Source organism: Opisthorchis viverrini (assembly GCF_000715545.1).
Source record: "Opisthorchis viverrini unplaced genomic scaffold opera_v5_126, whole genome shotgun sequence".
Taxonomy (NCBI): domain Eukaryota; kingdom Metazoa; phylum Platyhelminthes; class Trematoda; order Opisthorchiida; family Opisthorchiidae; genus Opisthorchis; species Opisthorchis viverrini.
The window spans coordinates 1,349,896-1,365,044 of record NW_008751787.1 but is presented as its reverse complement, the minus strand read 5'-3'; the positions used below and the strand labels follow the sequence as shown (position 1 = coordinate 1,365,044).

At 44.9% G+C, this 15,149-nt stretch overlaps 2 protein-coding genes across 2 annotated transcripts; one reads left to right on the top strand and one right to left on the bottom strand.

Moving 5' to 3' along the window:
• Window positions 1-689: 689 nt before the first annotated feature.
• On the top strand, window positions 690-14,135 carry T265_06375 (hypothetical protein; the record flags this gene model as incomplete). Its single annotated transcript, XM_009171616.1, has 9 exons — window positions 690-977; window positions 3,522-3,604; window positions 4,170-4,430; window positions 5,293-5,380; window positions 8,206-8,508; window positions 9,747-9,855; window positions 10,039-10,214; window positions 11,681-11,840; window positions 13,523-14,135. 9 exons carry the CDS (start codon window positions 690-692, stop codon window positions 13,729-13,731), a joined length of 1,677 nt encoding a protein of 558 aa, XP_009169880.1.
• On the bottom strand, window positions 8,905-9,228 carry T265_06374 (hypothetical protein; the record flags this gene model as incomplete). Its single annotated transcript, XM_009171615.1, has 1 exon — window positions 8,905-9,228. One exon carries the CDS (start codon window positions 9,226-9,228, stop codon window positions 8,905-8,907), a length of 324 nt encoding a protein of 107 aa, XP_009169879.1.
• Window positions 14,136-15,149: the final 1,014 nt, after the last annotated feature.

Here is a 15,149-nt window from a genome sequence, read left to right as displayed (position 1 = left end):
CGATGTAGTTGAGTAAAATTTCTGGTTGTGCAATGAGGCATCATTGTCAACACTGATTTTTGTGTCTGACAACGATGGCTTGTGGAGAATTGCCGGGGCCTTTCAGGACGTTAATTTGAAGGATGATGAGTCACTATGACTAACTAGCCTACTACTCACATGATGAAGTTTGTCCCTTATAAACGTTCGCTTACATTACGTGGGTCTTCCGTTATTGCTCCCACCGTTGGCTCACATGAGAGACTTTATCGATTTTTGCTCTAAGCTTCTATTTATTCAGTGGTGCCCCAAAAGTGAGGCGTGTGCGCCCGGCCCTCACCACTGCCATTCCCTTAACAACACTGCTGAACACTTCCATACAACCATGGCTATTTGTTTGGTGTAATCTTAATACGGTAAGTTTGTTAATAAAACTAAACAGACATCTTGTTAGTAGGTGCATCTTTCTACACTGCACCCTGGTTGATTAAGGATTGACTCAACAACTACACTCATTTGCATACCAGTTCGGTTTTTGTTTGCGACTCTAGCTGAATCTCTCGTTTACTCACTTGACTACTCGTAAGTAGCAAGCCTGTTTGTCCTTGGTGGTCGTAAACCCTTACAATGGAACGGATGACCCTCAACAAGGGCAAAGGACCTCGTGTGGCCAGTTAGGTCGGGATCTTCGATCAGTAAACCGAATATACATGATGAAAACAAGTGGAGGTATACCGCAGTGGGAAACAAACTCGCGGTCTGTTGTTTGCTCACCGATTGCTCTGCCAGCTTGGGATGGTGGCCCACGTCGCGTGTATTCATCGGAGTCCACAATGACTCTTCACACCGCTGCCTGTCCTGCTCCAGCTCCTATGGTTTTGCTTGGGTTGCATGTTTTCAATCAGTATTATCCACATCCCAGCTCCCTTACCTTAGTTGACCGCATTTTCCAAGCTTGGTCTCTCTCTCATCTTCCGATGTTCTTGGAGTTTTTTGTGGTGAGTAGGATTTGTTTCGATCACGATCATCGGTCAAGTAACTAAGTCTTTGGGTCACATAGGTTCTAATAGGACTACTGCTTTTTTCCTTGTTTTTCATAGTCGCATCACGCTTTATCTGAGTTTCTACTAAACGTTTCCAATTCAAGTTCACGACCGCGGTTTACTCTTATGAAGAGTCGCCCATCTCATGATGTACACCTTTCTGTACCAGGACAATCGTCTCGTAGTATCGGGCATTGCCACTTTTGGACTGAATGTGTTGCGTCACTGAAACTGATCAACGTTTGTATTTTGGTTTTGAGCTGTTCATATTATTTCTCAAACAAATTCAGGCTTTTGCATTCATCCTACTCAAATTTGCCGGACCGTATTTTCGTATTTGCATTCGAAGAGGCACACTTGTCTCGAAAATAAAAGATGCGTTGTGTCGCCTACACTTCTGACCTCTAGAGTTAGGTTGTTCATATTACCTTCGACGAAATGAATGGATACGTTAGCTTCGGCTTTTGACCTGATCTTTTGAGGACACTATCTTCCACCGTCGTTTAAGTGTATCTGCGTGGACGAAATTAAAGTGTTGAGGTCAAGTATGAAGAGTCCAAAACGCACTGAACGGATGTGAGATTTCAGGCGAAGCGTTTTACGACACGCCAACGACCTTATGTGTACGGGGCAGACCAGTACCATGAAGCTATGTGGATCAGGCTATTATGCCCTTGGACCCGTCAAGAGCCCTAGAATAACCCCCCCCCCCCCACTGTTCCCTCGTAGGTTACACATTTGAGTCATGGGCTAGGTGACAAACCTCACATCATCCGACCTGATGGGTCGGATTCAGAGGTCCAACGTGAGGCACCTTGACCTAATCCACTCCTTCGGCCTGGGAAACCGAAAAATATCATTCCCGCTACTCCACTCTTCTCCACGGAATGTGGTTGGTTGTCAGTCACCTAGCCGTTACTCTATACACCCAGCGAGGTGAACCACTGTAAATCCTCATTAAATTTCACCCTGCAGTCGTCAACGTCCTTACTGTGTGTAAAATTGAACAAAACCTATGCCATCGTCACACTTTGTTTTCTGTTTCGATCGATATAGGTTGTTTCTCCAAAGCACGCAAGACCACAGTTCCATCATGCAACTAAAACTGCTCAGGATGAACTCATACTTCTCGTGCCTTATCCTCTGGATGTGTGGTGATCCTCGTGCAGTTATTCACTATATATACTGCGTGGGAGTTGTGCCTAGCCCCAAAGTTGATTGGATGCTAGTAAACGGCCATCTTTGCTCTGTTTGGTTAATTGGCTCAATTAAAATCAGTGCATCTCGACGCGAAAAGCGCTGTTTGTGTGTTGTGTCAGCGCACGCTGCGATGTTGTGGTTCTGGCAGGTGATATGAATGCCGATATGGGTGTACTGTGTCCGGAGGAAGCCCATCTTGGCATCCGATTCGGGGCTGACGCTCACCCCACGGATAATAGAAAGTGACCTCTTCAGGCATATGCTGAACATCAGGCACCGTTAAATAAGTAAACGTTATCAAAGTGTGCTCAATCAAAATGGGTACCCTACAACTTTTATAGCGAAGGCAACCGATAATTCACAACCGAGAAAGCAGCCCGGCGAGATGGCTCAGTGGTTAGAGCACGAATTTACTGGCCGGAAGGTCCATGGTTTAAACCCGACTTCTGCCTCTCGACTTCCCCTGTCTAGGCTTGGGCAACCTGGCAGTATTCCAGTCTTCGTGCTTGCCTCTGGTGACATAGCAGCTAGGCACCGAAAGGGTGTTACAGCTTAAAGGTTATCTTTATAATCCCGGCAGCATAACGTTTGTGCCTACAGTACGTATCCCCTATCACTAGCAAAGTTCCGAACGATTGGCTTCAGTTTCGTCCATTTTCAACATGCACGCTTGTTGGGCTTGCCTTCAAGTCATGGTATTTCTCTGCATTCTGCGGCTGTAGTGCTCAGTTCACTGTTCGTTGTTGTCTGTTCGGTGACATTTGGTTTGCAAACATCTTGCCACCAATCGAAGAAGCCTCGTCAGTACATTTATTTGATAATTGCTCAAACAAATGTGAGAACCAATTAGATTGTCGGCGGTTGACACCACAACTGCTTGCACTGTTTGCGTCCAGCAGTTTAATCGATCCGGACAAAATGCAAGGGCTTACTCATATTGCTGAACGGTCTGTCCGACTTTTCTTCATGTGCGCCTAATTTGTCCGATACTAGTGAAATTAGTAAGACATTACTCAACGTCGATTTTTCTGAACCCAGCACTAAACGTCTTACGTATCCGTCAGCATTTTTGATAGTGCAGATATCTTTTAAGTTTGTTGGTACGGAAAGTTGCTCTTCGCCACCGGGTTTGAAGTATGAACTTCATTTTATAGTACCTAGGGACGTTGTTCACGAACATGCGTTCGATTTTTTCGTCCCAAAAGTGAGTATGACCGCTGTTTGCAAAGGTAATCTGGACTTTTTCTGGTAGAAACGGGTTGTTTACGTACAATATTCAAGAACATACATTCGTAACAGGAAAAAGGATTTTGCAATGAAATACGAAACTACTCATCAGAAAGAGATCCCCCCGCCCTCAGAACTAAAGATGCCTTCAGTAGGTAAGCCCGTCAACTACTCTTCCTGGACAGCTCCCATTGTTGTGGTCAAGAAGACGAATGGGAAGATCAGGATTTGTGCTGATTATTCCACAGGATTGAATGCTGCACTCGATTCACATCAGTATCCTCTCCCAGTTCCAGAAAACCTGTTTACCAAACTTAATGGTGCCACCTGCTTCGCTAAACTCGATCTGACTGATGCCTATTTACAAATCGAAGTTCCAAATGACTCCAATGATCTTCTAACCGTTAACACACACCGTGGTCTTTTCCAGTTCAGCCATATTCCAACAGATCATGGGCGCTATGTTTAATGGGTTGACAGGCGTCGTGGCGTGCTTGATGATATCATTGTGGCAGCAGTATCCTCCCCAGTTCCAGAAAACCTGTTTACCAAACTTAATGGTGCCACCTGCTTCGCTAAACTCGATCTGACTGATGCCTATTTACAAATCGAAGTTCCAAATGACTCCAATGATCTTCTAACCGTTAACACACACCGTGGTCTTTTCCAGTTCAGCCATATTCCAACAGATCATGGACGCTATGTTTAATGGGTTGACAGGCGTCGTGGCGTGCTTGATGATATCATTGTGGCAGCCTCTGATCAGGGAGAACTCCTTCATCGCTTAACCTCAGTACTTGATCGAATCCAGAAATACGGCTTTCATCTCCGAGCAGAAAAATGTGCATTCTTTCTTACGTCTATCAAATATTTGGGTTTCATCTTCGAAAAATCTGACCGTCCTTCTGACCCGGACAACATTGATGCCATTCAGAAAATGCCACCACCGACGGATGTGCCTTCACTGCGATCTTTCCTCGGGTTGGTGAGCCATTACAGCCATTACAGTCACGTGAATCAATTTCGCCCTGGATGCGCTGCACCGGCTACATCGTATAACTCAATTCCTCTTGATATATTGTTGGATACTTTTGAGTTACCATCTACACATATGCCTTCTGTACAAACAGACAACCTCCAAGTCGAATCCATATGCACACCAAGACGGTGGTCCAGTCGCAACCCGGAACCACTCACACCAATGCAGGTGGTTCCACATCTGATAACCTACACACATTTTGAAACGGGAGGTGTTATGACGGCCAGGTCCTGACGAACAATTCTACCCCCTGTAATATTTCACTGAGATTCCATTTTCCCTCTGTTTTAGCCAACCGAGCCGCAGCGCTCTTTCTTCTGTTGGTTCATCTGCAGTATAGTCGATCTTCATCTGCTGTCCTTTGTCCTCTTCTCTGAGGTTTCCCCACTCAAGTAACTGAACTATCAACGTGACAGAATAAATTGCATCAAGCTCTTAAATCACTCAGCTAGCTTCAACACAACACAACAGGGTGTAAACACCACATGACGTCGAAGCAAGATTGACAGTTTATACAAATCAATCAGAATCAGCAGATTCATGAAAATTCCTGAGTTGATGTAACTGTTTTTCATCCCTTTTTACTGCACGGATTAAAGTTCAAAGGTATTGGGTGTTAAGGCAGACATTTCAGAGGCTTTGATTTGTTTCATGAAAGGTCCTTGGAGTGGGAGTTCGGCGCAAGAGTATTCCGCGCCGTAATGACGGTTTCCTTGTGTTTGCCGTGCTTCATATCGGAAGATATTAGACATAAAAGCTCACAGGTTGTCCACTGACTAGTTTTGTTCTTTATTCATTCTCTAGAACGGGGATCCGAATGGCTTTGAATGCGCAGACACGAGAGCAGTTCGAACAATATGCAATGGAACACTTTCCAGACGACGTTACCAAGGTAAGCTTGGCTTTGCCAGGTGTGTCTCCCTACTGGCTGTCATCTGGGGAACTACCACCGTTCAAGCGTGAACGAGCCTTATTGATTTGCAACACCTAGATCTTGGTTCGGGTTATTGGTTTGTCCGTTTTGCTTCAAATACCTATTTTCATCAGGTAGCGCGGTTGATGTGTACTAGCTCAATCTTATCCAGTCCTCAGTCATGCTCGTTCCTAAAGTGTCTCACTTACGAAGCCAAACTGAAAAGCTTCAGGTGTGTGTTGCAAATGAGCACATATTCGAATTCCCTGCATGTTAGTGTGCGTTGATACCAGATGGTAGTCTCCACTAAGACTGCAGTCTACAAATTTCCCAGGATGACAGTGTAACTGGCTATATCACTCTCATCGTCTAATTATATATCCTTCTTATCGAACCTATTGCTTTCATTCTCCGCACTTGTTCTGACTCACTTTTACAGAGTTCATTGAGACAAAAATAGGTGCCAGCCGTGTCTGTCCGTAGCTGTGGGTGGTGCAACTATTTATTGATATAAACCTTCTGGAAATTACGGTTGAACTTGTGAGTACTAGGGTGTCCGACTTGGTGCAGTGCAGAAAGCATGAAGGTGACCCTCGAAGCAATCGTTTATCGGGTTTCCGTGTGCTGTCTTCGAACTCGGCCGCCCCGCACAAAAAAACTTGCACTACTACACGGGGAGACCGCTCACTTGATAGAACCTTCATTCGGAAACGGATACCCAGGTTCGTTTGAGTTCACAGGCAACATCGTCAACCCGCATGAGCACGAATCAAAGTGATAACGCAGCACCCAAACGACGTTTTACAGATACTGGATGACAACCATTTGTGCCGCTCATCCGTCGAATAAGAAGTTTGTAGTATTTTACTTGGTAAATGCTCACCGGAAATTTTTCTTTTGTTGTCTGGGATGAAATTATGTCCTGCAAGTTGAACTACTTAGTCGGAGTGACAAGTCGACGAAACTTCTACATGATTAATCGAATCAGATGGCTGGCAAATCCGATCTTGTGCACTCTCATTGGTCGATACTGGAGATCCAACAAACGGTCATGCGGTGCCCCCTAGATCCTTACCTTTAGCGAATAACAATACTCGTCATTCTAGTGAGGGTCATTCTATTTTGAGCTAATGGATAGGTCTATCCATACCTCAGCTGTCTCAGCATTTTCAGTGAGAATTTCATCCTGTAAGTGAAACTGGTGTATGTGCAAAAGCCGATAAGCGCTGCACATCTCTTTCTTCCCCTATTTGGAATCATCAGCTCACGAAACTCTATAAAGTTTCGAACCCATGACCTCCAGACTGGTGGTTTGAACACCTAATCATTCGGCTACCAGCGACCAATCAGCAGTTGTTTGAGCATTCCTAGAGGATAGTCAGTCCTTCCAACCTTTCTGTTGAACATTGGTTTCAATCATCAGAAACCGTTAGCCTTGAAGACATTGGCAAATCATATCTAATTTTGGCAGTGAGCAGTAGCAACGTAGTATCAGCTGGTTTCGAATTCCTTCACGACTCTTCACTTGTATCTTGAAGCTCCGCACATGTCGGCGAAGTACCTTCCTCATTCCCCGTTTTCCAATTAGAGAAACTTGTTCTTCTGTTCTCTCGGCTTATACTCGCTTCGTCGGACATCATTTGAGGATGAACAAGCAGGGATTCCCATCAGCCAGCCACAGAAGCACGTATGTCACCAACCCATATGATTATCGTAAAAGCCTGTTGATAGATGGACAACGGAACAGTGAAATCGCTGAAATTCATGTCGAGCCAGATGTTCTCGAATCGATCCCACCAAAAATCGAGAAACCGGCTGCATCGTGGCAAATGAATTCAGAAACCAGCCGAGTTCTCATTTTGACGGTTTAAACATGTGTACTATGTCGCCGAATGCTTGGTGCAGCTCAGTCCACAACCTTCGTACCACGTGACTGTGCGAACTTCGGTGTCATCTAGGCGTGAACCGACAGAATGTGGTCCGTATCTTGTTTCGACAGTCATTCAGTGGATCCCGCATTGCATCGGAGTGCAAGTCATAAGTTGCTATCAGTATACGGTCGGCGAGTCTCCTTTTCGCACACGGGGTGTCACATCACATCCATTGTGGATGTGTTTTTTAGAACTAGCTCAGACCATGCATTAGTCATAGTCCGTGTAAATCGAAAGCCGTCTACTGTAAGGGCGAAGGCAGATCTTTCTCGACTGATTCTACACAGTTCCGTCAAGAATCTCATTAGTAATATTAGTGGGTATTTAGGAGGGGGTGTACGGTATCTTATTGTCCGCTTTGAACCAGCATAGTCCGTTAGATCGAAAGCTGTCTACTGTAAGGGCGAAGACAGATCTTTCTCGACTGATTCTACACAGTTCCGTCAAGAATCTCATTAGTAATATTAGTGGGTATTTAGGAGGGGGTGTACGGTATCTTATTGTCCGCTTTGAACCAGCTCCAAATGGCACATCCAGAACTCGTCCCATTTTCCATGCGGGTATGCTTGCGTGCAGTTTTTTTGTTCATTCCAGTCACTCCATTCAACTATTGTTTTTTAAAGGTATCTTGAATTCGTGATCAACGTGAGCGAGCCGGCACTGACCTTGCGGAATCCTGTGTAATTCGTGGCATAAGGTCCTTCCATTGTGGGGTGTTTTCCTTTAGGTTCATGCACTGTATTATCCTTTCAACTAATCAAATACTCGTATAACGATAGCTTCCTTATACTTCAAGCCTAATGGAGATTGTCAAACATGTTCTCCTATCTATCTCTTCTCCGTGTTTTATTCCACTTTCGATACTTTTTTCAGCGCCAAGAACTGATTGCTCATTTGCAAGACTGCCATTTCCGCGAATACGTGGCCTACATTCAACAGCAATATGCCTTAGCACGTCAGCGGCAACTCACCGATAAGGCATCAAATTCCATCGATTCTCCCGCATCACCTACTCAGGATGCTGAAGCACCCCATACAAGTAGTGATCTGTCTCCACAGACGCGAGTCAACGGAAACGGTCCTTCTGTAAAGGTCAGCGGAGAGTTCGTGGAAAAACTAATGGACTCAATGGAAAAAGTAGCGGGCATAGTAGCTTCCCAAACCAACTCTGATGCGGTGAGCAATTACGAAATCTTTTTACCGGTTGGCGCGTTTCTTGCTGGTTCGCTCTGGTGTAATCACATAGGTCGATGGGTTTTCTTAGCAGAAATAGGGGTCTAACGTAACCGAAAACCACAAAGCACGATACGATCGCAAAAACATTTCTCTGTCTCGCGTATTTGAGCTGATGACTACGGCAATCAACTCTGACGAAACTACCAACTGATATCGACATGAGTGTACCCGACCGGCGAGTACCAGTTCTTTTACCTGCTTTACCCCACTCACATTTGTAAACAACAGAAAAAATGATAGATGCTACTATGTAAATGAGACAGGTCACAAGGAGATACAGTATCTTTTCTAAAGGCCATCTGATCTCCCGATATTGTGTAAGGTAACGGGATGGCGTCAGCCTTCTTTGTCCGGTGTCGTTTCTTTTGAGAGTGTTTTCTTACTGCCCACTTGTAGCCAACCTCCATGTTTGTTATCTAGCGGTAACCGAAATACTAAAACAATAACTTTGGTGTCTTTGTGGATGAATTCGCACGTATGCAATAACTCGAAGTCGAAGACTAGACTCAATTTGAAGGTGCCCATGTCGTAATTCCAATTCTGGACGACAGGCCACGGTGTTATCCACTCACGAGCATCCGCGTTTGGGTACAAGGCACGACAGTAACTCACTGCTGATAGTCTGTACTCTATTAAGGGCCAAGTCAATTCCAGAATCATTTCTTGCTCTGCTCACACTAAAATTGCAGAACTGTCATAAACCAATTATTTATTGCAAAATAATGTAACTGCAATGTTAGAGAGGTTTTGCAATCATTTGCAGTCATTTATGGTGTCAGAGAAACGTAATCTGGCAAACAAGACCTTCGTTTACCGTCTTTGGTCTGCAAGCAGTCCCACATGGACAGTGTAATATCCTGCCATGATGAACTGGATGCTGAGGAATCGAGAGTCGAACGCAGCCTGTTGTGAACAACTTCAATTTTCATCATAGGATGTGGTGTCTTATCGCTTTCATCGGATGGCTCATATAATCCGAAGAGTAGATTCCGTTGTGTAATCGAATGTACTGTCGCAGGGTGTGGAAGTCAACAGGGCTTTCATCTATTGTTTGCCAGCATTGCAGCTTTCAGTAACTGTTGCTAAGTTGGCTGTTCCCCTTAACTGCCATTTGTTGCGTTGGTTGTATGTTTGGGCCATCATCTCAGTCTGTGTTTCAACTTCCATTTTGCATACAGGTTCATCACGCTGACACTCAACTTCCTCGACCTCCAAATCCTCAATTGGTCGCGGATGAATCCACTGCCGATCACCTTTCAGATGAGATTATTCCAAATTCTCAGGCAGGTAAGAGTGCATGTTCATCCCACACAGTAGTATTTCGCTTGGAAGAAAAACATTTTCGCTACCGAATTGAGTGATCCGTTTAATCCTGATATAAATTACTGGCTGGAAGTAGTGGGTACCTGAGAAATACTCCATGTTCTCATCCAGTCTCACTCTAACTTAGCAACCGGCTTTCGTTTGCAGAAAATGTGGATACTTCCGCTCCTGAAGAACATTTCGGAAACGAGCAGACTGCAAGTCCCGGAGCACTCATTCGGACACCGACAATGTGGACGCGGAGTGAGATCGATGAGTTCAAAGAAAGCTTGGCTGACACGAAAGATGCCATTGTACAAGTGGGCTGCGGTGAAGTCATCACGGTAAATTCCAGTTTATGCATTTAGTGATGAATTAAAATTTCTGTGAAGTGCTTACGCCATTGGTGATTTTGTGGGATTTTGGTAGCTCAATAAAATCCATTACTTGTTGGCCTGATCGCTAAACTTGACTGATAATTATTGGAAAGTTTAGTTCGATAGCTTAAGCGAAACTTATTGGAAAGTCGTACGCGTATCTCCTTATAGATTTTTAACGGATTCGTCGTACTGAATGAACGTGACTCTCACGTTGTTTTGATCAATTGATTGTCCGGGCTCTGTTCTAAGGCCATACTAGGAATACCTTCACATAATTCTTGCGATGTAAAAGGTTTCGGTGTTCCTCCGGTCTAAGCCACATTCCAGTGTGTGAGTGAACTTTGCATTCAACAGAAAGTTTGTAACGAGAATGCGTATTCGGTTTGCAGTTGGGTGAACGTGTGAAACCAGCTGGGAAGTCATTCTCTTCGAATTGATACAAGAGCTTACCAAACTTCAATGAAACGTCTGGAGAGTTCAACTGATTGCCAACCCAAACCTTATAGACACGGTCCACAAAAGTTACTTGGCCGTATTCTCCTGAACTGATAGAAAGCGTGCGATTTCAGATGGTTTAACTAGAATAGTTCTGTTCTGTTATTTGTTTTGAAGAGACGTTAGCTGTAAAATTATGCGATTGTGTTGGCAATTGATGAACACCCCTCTTCCAGCGATATCGGAAATTGTGGAGTAGCCTCCACGTTGTTCCTGAGTGCGATGTAAGCTCGCGAGCATCACACACATCGAAGTTGTGAATCGTGTTTGCTATTCTGCTCCCCGTTTCACTAGGGTTGCCCCGGTCCTTCATCGGGGACTACAGTGCGATGTGTTTTATATAGTTTTAAAGCATGTGTGACCTTTGTGAATGGACGAACCGGAACGTTTCTAGGATAAGGTGAAGTCCCAGCACCACATGCCTTACATGCAGGATCCACAACGAGACAGTTATTCGACCATGCATCAGGTATTTAATTGATGTTTGTATTTGCTTTCCGACCCGCTTTCCTTGTTTACCTTGCACAACCCGGGCGATTCAGATGGAGGAGGGAGTACTTCTGGACTTGGTGGGAAGGTATCAGAAGATTTAGTTGTGTAGTTAACCCTTATTCCGGAGCTGAGTTCGCTTGGCCATATCCCTCTGGCTTAGGATGCTGAAAGATCTAGTTGCCATGTGAGATCGGTGACATTCTCGCTGTCACTTCATGTATGAGCACCTTCCCCGGACATGCGTAGGTGCCTTGGAAATTACGTTGTACTATAGCACCTGGCCGCCCACCTCCATTGTGTTGCTCCGCCCCACGTTTGAGATTTCCTCAGAGTGAATAAATGGCATTAAAGTATGCTTTTTTTAACACGGCTTTCACATATTTACGACGACCCTAGATGAAATCTAATACAATTTCTGTTCTGCTCATACCTACTCCTATCAGATTCGAGTACCGGCCTACCCAGCAGGATCCAGTATCGTTTGGGAGTTTGCAACCGACAGTTATGACATCGGATTCGGATTATTTTTCGAATGGGCCTCGCCAGAATCAGAAGTTCATCAACAACAACAGCCGGACTTCCCAGTAGACCACGATAAATCAAGTATGGTTTTGCCCTGGGTGGCTTTCTTGTTATCTGTAAGAGTGAACTCTTACTTGATTGTCTTGCTCCATTGCTGTAGAGGAGATTGCTGGTATTTTGGGTAGTGCATTCAATGGTTTTGTTTGACTTTTTGTTGGAACCACCAAGTAATGGTTTGATTAATGCTGTACTTGTTACCTAGGTGACCTTTCCTACACACACCAGTGCTAAAGTTTCAGAGGATAGTAATCCGCCTGAAATTAACAAAAGCTTATTGGTTGACGTAACAGCTTGTCGAGCTGTCTTCTGTTCGTACGGTGTTTGTGCACCTTTCAGGTGTGCAGCCTTCAGATTTGGTTTCTCTATTCCCCCACCGTGTACTTTGTTCAACTGTCTCCATGTTACACCCTGTCTCTTAATCGTCACATGAACTCGCACACGCACCAGGTGTGCACTGCTGGTGTTAACATTCCTGATTAATTGCTTCCTGCTAAACAGCCCACTTAAGCCACCACCGACGGCTGTTTCACTATCATCATCATCATCATCATCATCATCATCATTTTATTTATAGCCCCAGAGTGAAAAGCAGAGAAAAAGAGTGGATGAAGAAGGGACCTAGTGCTGGCATGTGTCGAGAATTCTGAGGTGCCTACATCTCCACGGCCGTCTGTACAACTTGGGCCGTCAAGATTAACCTCAGTGTCAGATGCCGGTCCGGTTGTTGTGGAATTGTCATCCTGTTAAATGTGCTGCAACGCTCCTGTCGGGCAAATTACGAGTCGTGATCTAACCTGTCAACAGAATGGTCAAGGCGTGATTACGGAGCAGTTAGACCAAAGCAACGAGTTACCGAACAAATCTCAAAGATGGTTAGCAATGTGAGGTGTGACGTTAGCTAGGCAAAATGACGGTTATCTCACTCCGTTCTCTCTGAAAATTGAATTAGTGAACTGGAGGTCTCCATCCTCAAAATGACTCCATATTTGTAACCTTGACCATAAGAAAATTGCTACCGGGGAGTAAACAGAGATGAAGAGGACGAGGACTGAATCTAAAGATCCTTAAGGAACTATCGAACGAACTATCGAACTATCGAGCATTGTAATTAATGCTGTGATGGTCTCCACTTCGTTTCCATCCGTGCCGCTAAACAAAACGTCAAGTTGTTGGGCTGTGTGTGTCCTTGCTCCCTATCTGTCTTCTCACGAGTGACTTTCCCCCGGGATTGAAACAGAGTGAGTTCTTGGTCCGAATTCGGTGGCGACTATTGATGCCCGGCTCAGGTCATCAGGACTGTTAGATAGTGTGATAACCTTGATGGGATTGATAATAGCTGCTAGAAATCTAGTTCTACTGGGGTGTTCAGGTTAATAATAACTGGAATTTGTACCAACTTGATTGCGGTGAGAAAATATCGCTGATCTGTTCGGGTGAACACACCTAGATCGTAATTTTAGCATATGTGCAATTTATGATATCGATGTGTACGCTAAGCACAGTCGTTCCGTAAATTCACAGCTTGAGAGCTGATGATCCAACCATCTTTTGAACAACTTGGCGTGGGGATGGAATAGGGTTGGCTGGAACCCGCTTGTTTAGGATGAATACAGAGCCAATTCACAGGAATATTTGTATGTGCATAATTCTGGTGTAGTTCTTTCACTCAGTCACCCATCAGTTTTCATCCCTCACATTTCCAGCTGCATCAGAGCAAGTGTCAATGTCTCCGGCCTATCCGCCACCTCTGGTTGACGAAATCGTCCCTGTCTACCGGCGCAATTCACATCAGGAAATCTACTGTGGTTCACACATATATCCTGGTCTGGGAACGTACTTGTTCAAGTTTGACAATTCCTATTCCCTTTGGCGTTCTAAAATGCTGTACTATCGTGTTTATTACACATGTTAGGCACAGTGGCTCGCTACACGCGCACGCAAATGGCAGTGCCCTGATTTCCACTACCATCTGACATGGGTCTACTTGTGTGCGCCTGCATGTGATTTCTCATATTTTACGGCTGTGAACTCTGACCCACCACCAGACTGGTGTGTACTGGGTTGCTAACTTGGCGTGTTTTGCGTCCATTCGATTTATTCTGGATGTATCCGATCACACCATCTTGCCTCCAGTTGGTGTGTGAATTAGCACCTTATATTCTTTGGTGTTGTTGTAGGTCCTACTGCATGAGAACCCTTGTCAGCAAAGAATACTGGGTGCTGTGTTTTTGTTTCCCGTCTATTTTTTTTCACGGATCCTCGATTTGTTGTTGGATGGAAAACCTGTTTGAGGGGGTCGCTAAAGCAAGCCTGTAGAGGCTCAAATCATTCGAGTCTGTGGAGTCACTTGAAAACCTCTGTGAATCCAGAACGAAAATAATTGGACGTATCGATTTTGTGCAAATTTTCGTTAAATTTACACTAGCCTTTAATGAACTGACAAAAGTCATCTCGTCCTTTGGTATGCACTTTGCACCCACAAAGTGTAAGGTCATGCTCTTGGACGTGCAGTCACTGAACACGCCACTTACAGCCCAGGGGGAGGTACTGGAAGTTGTGGAGCATTTTACGTACCTTGGAAGTTGTATTAGTTTTGATCGTAATATGACAGATGAGGTGAATGCATGAATATGCAAGGCTGGGGGCGCGTTTGTTAATTTGAGACACCTATGGCGTCAGAATGGTTTATCCCTGAATCTGAAGGGACGTGTGTATCAAGCTACAGTACGGGCTGTTTTGTTGTATGGCTGTGAGACTTGGCCTATTCGAGCAGCAGACCTGAGACGTCTTCAGGTGTTCGACAATCCTTGTCTGAGAACCATAGCTCGTGTGGGTTGGTGTCGGCGAATCCGTATTGAGTTAGAAGCGTGTTTCCGGTTGTGCACCGGTTACTTCCATTGAATAATGGGTCCAGCACCAGAAGCTGCGTTGGTTTGGACACGTGTTGCATATGCCGAACCATTGTTTACCGAAGAGTGTTGTTTTCCATGGTCAACTCAGGGTGGCGTAAACTAGAGGTGGCCAACCCTTGACTTGGTAGAGGAGTATGAAGGAGATCACGAAACGCTTGAATGCTGTCGGTGCTACTCGCCTTCCAGGATGGGGACCCCGTGATCCTCACTGCGCCTGGTTAGAGACACTACAAAACATGGCTGCCAATCGATGTTAGTGACATTCTTGTTGTCAGTTTCTATCCAGATCGCCTGAGTGAATGTCTGGAGGTGCAGGCACCTCGGAATGCTTGTGGTAAGCTAGCACTAAGTCCCTTCCCCGTCCACCTTTATTCTTTTCTTTACAATAAGGCTTTCAAATAAATCATGGTCGTACGTC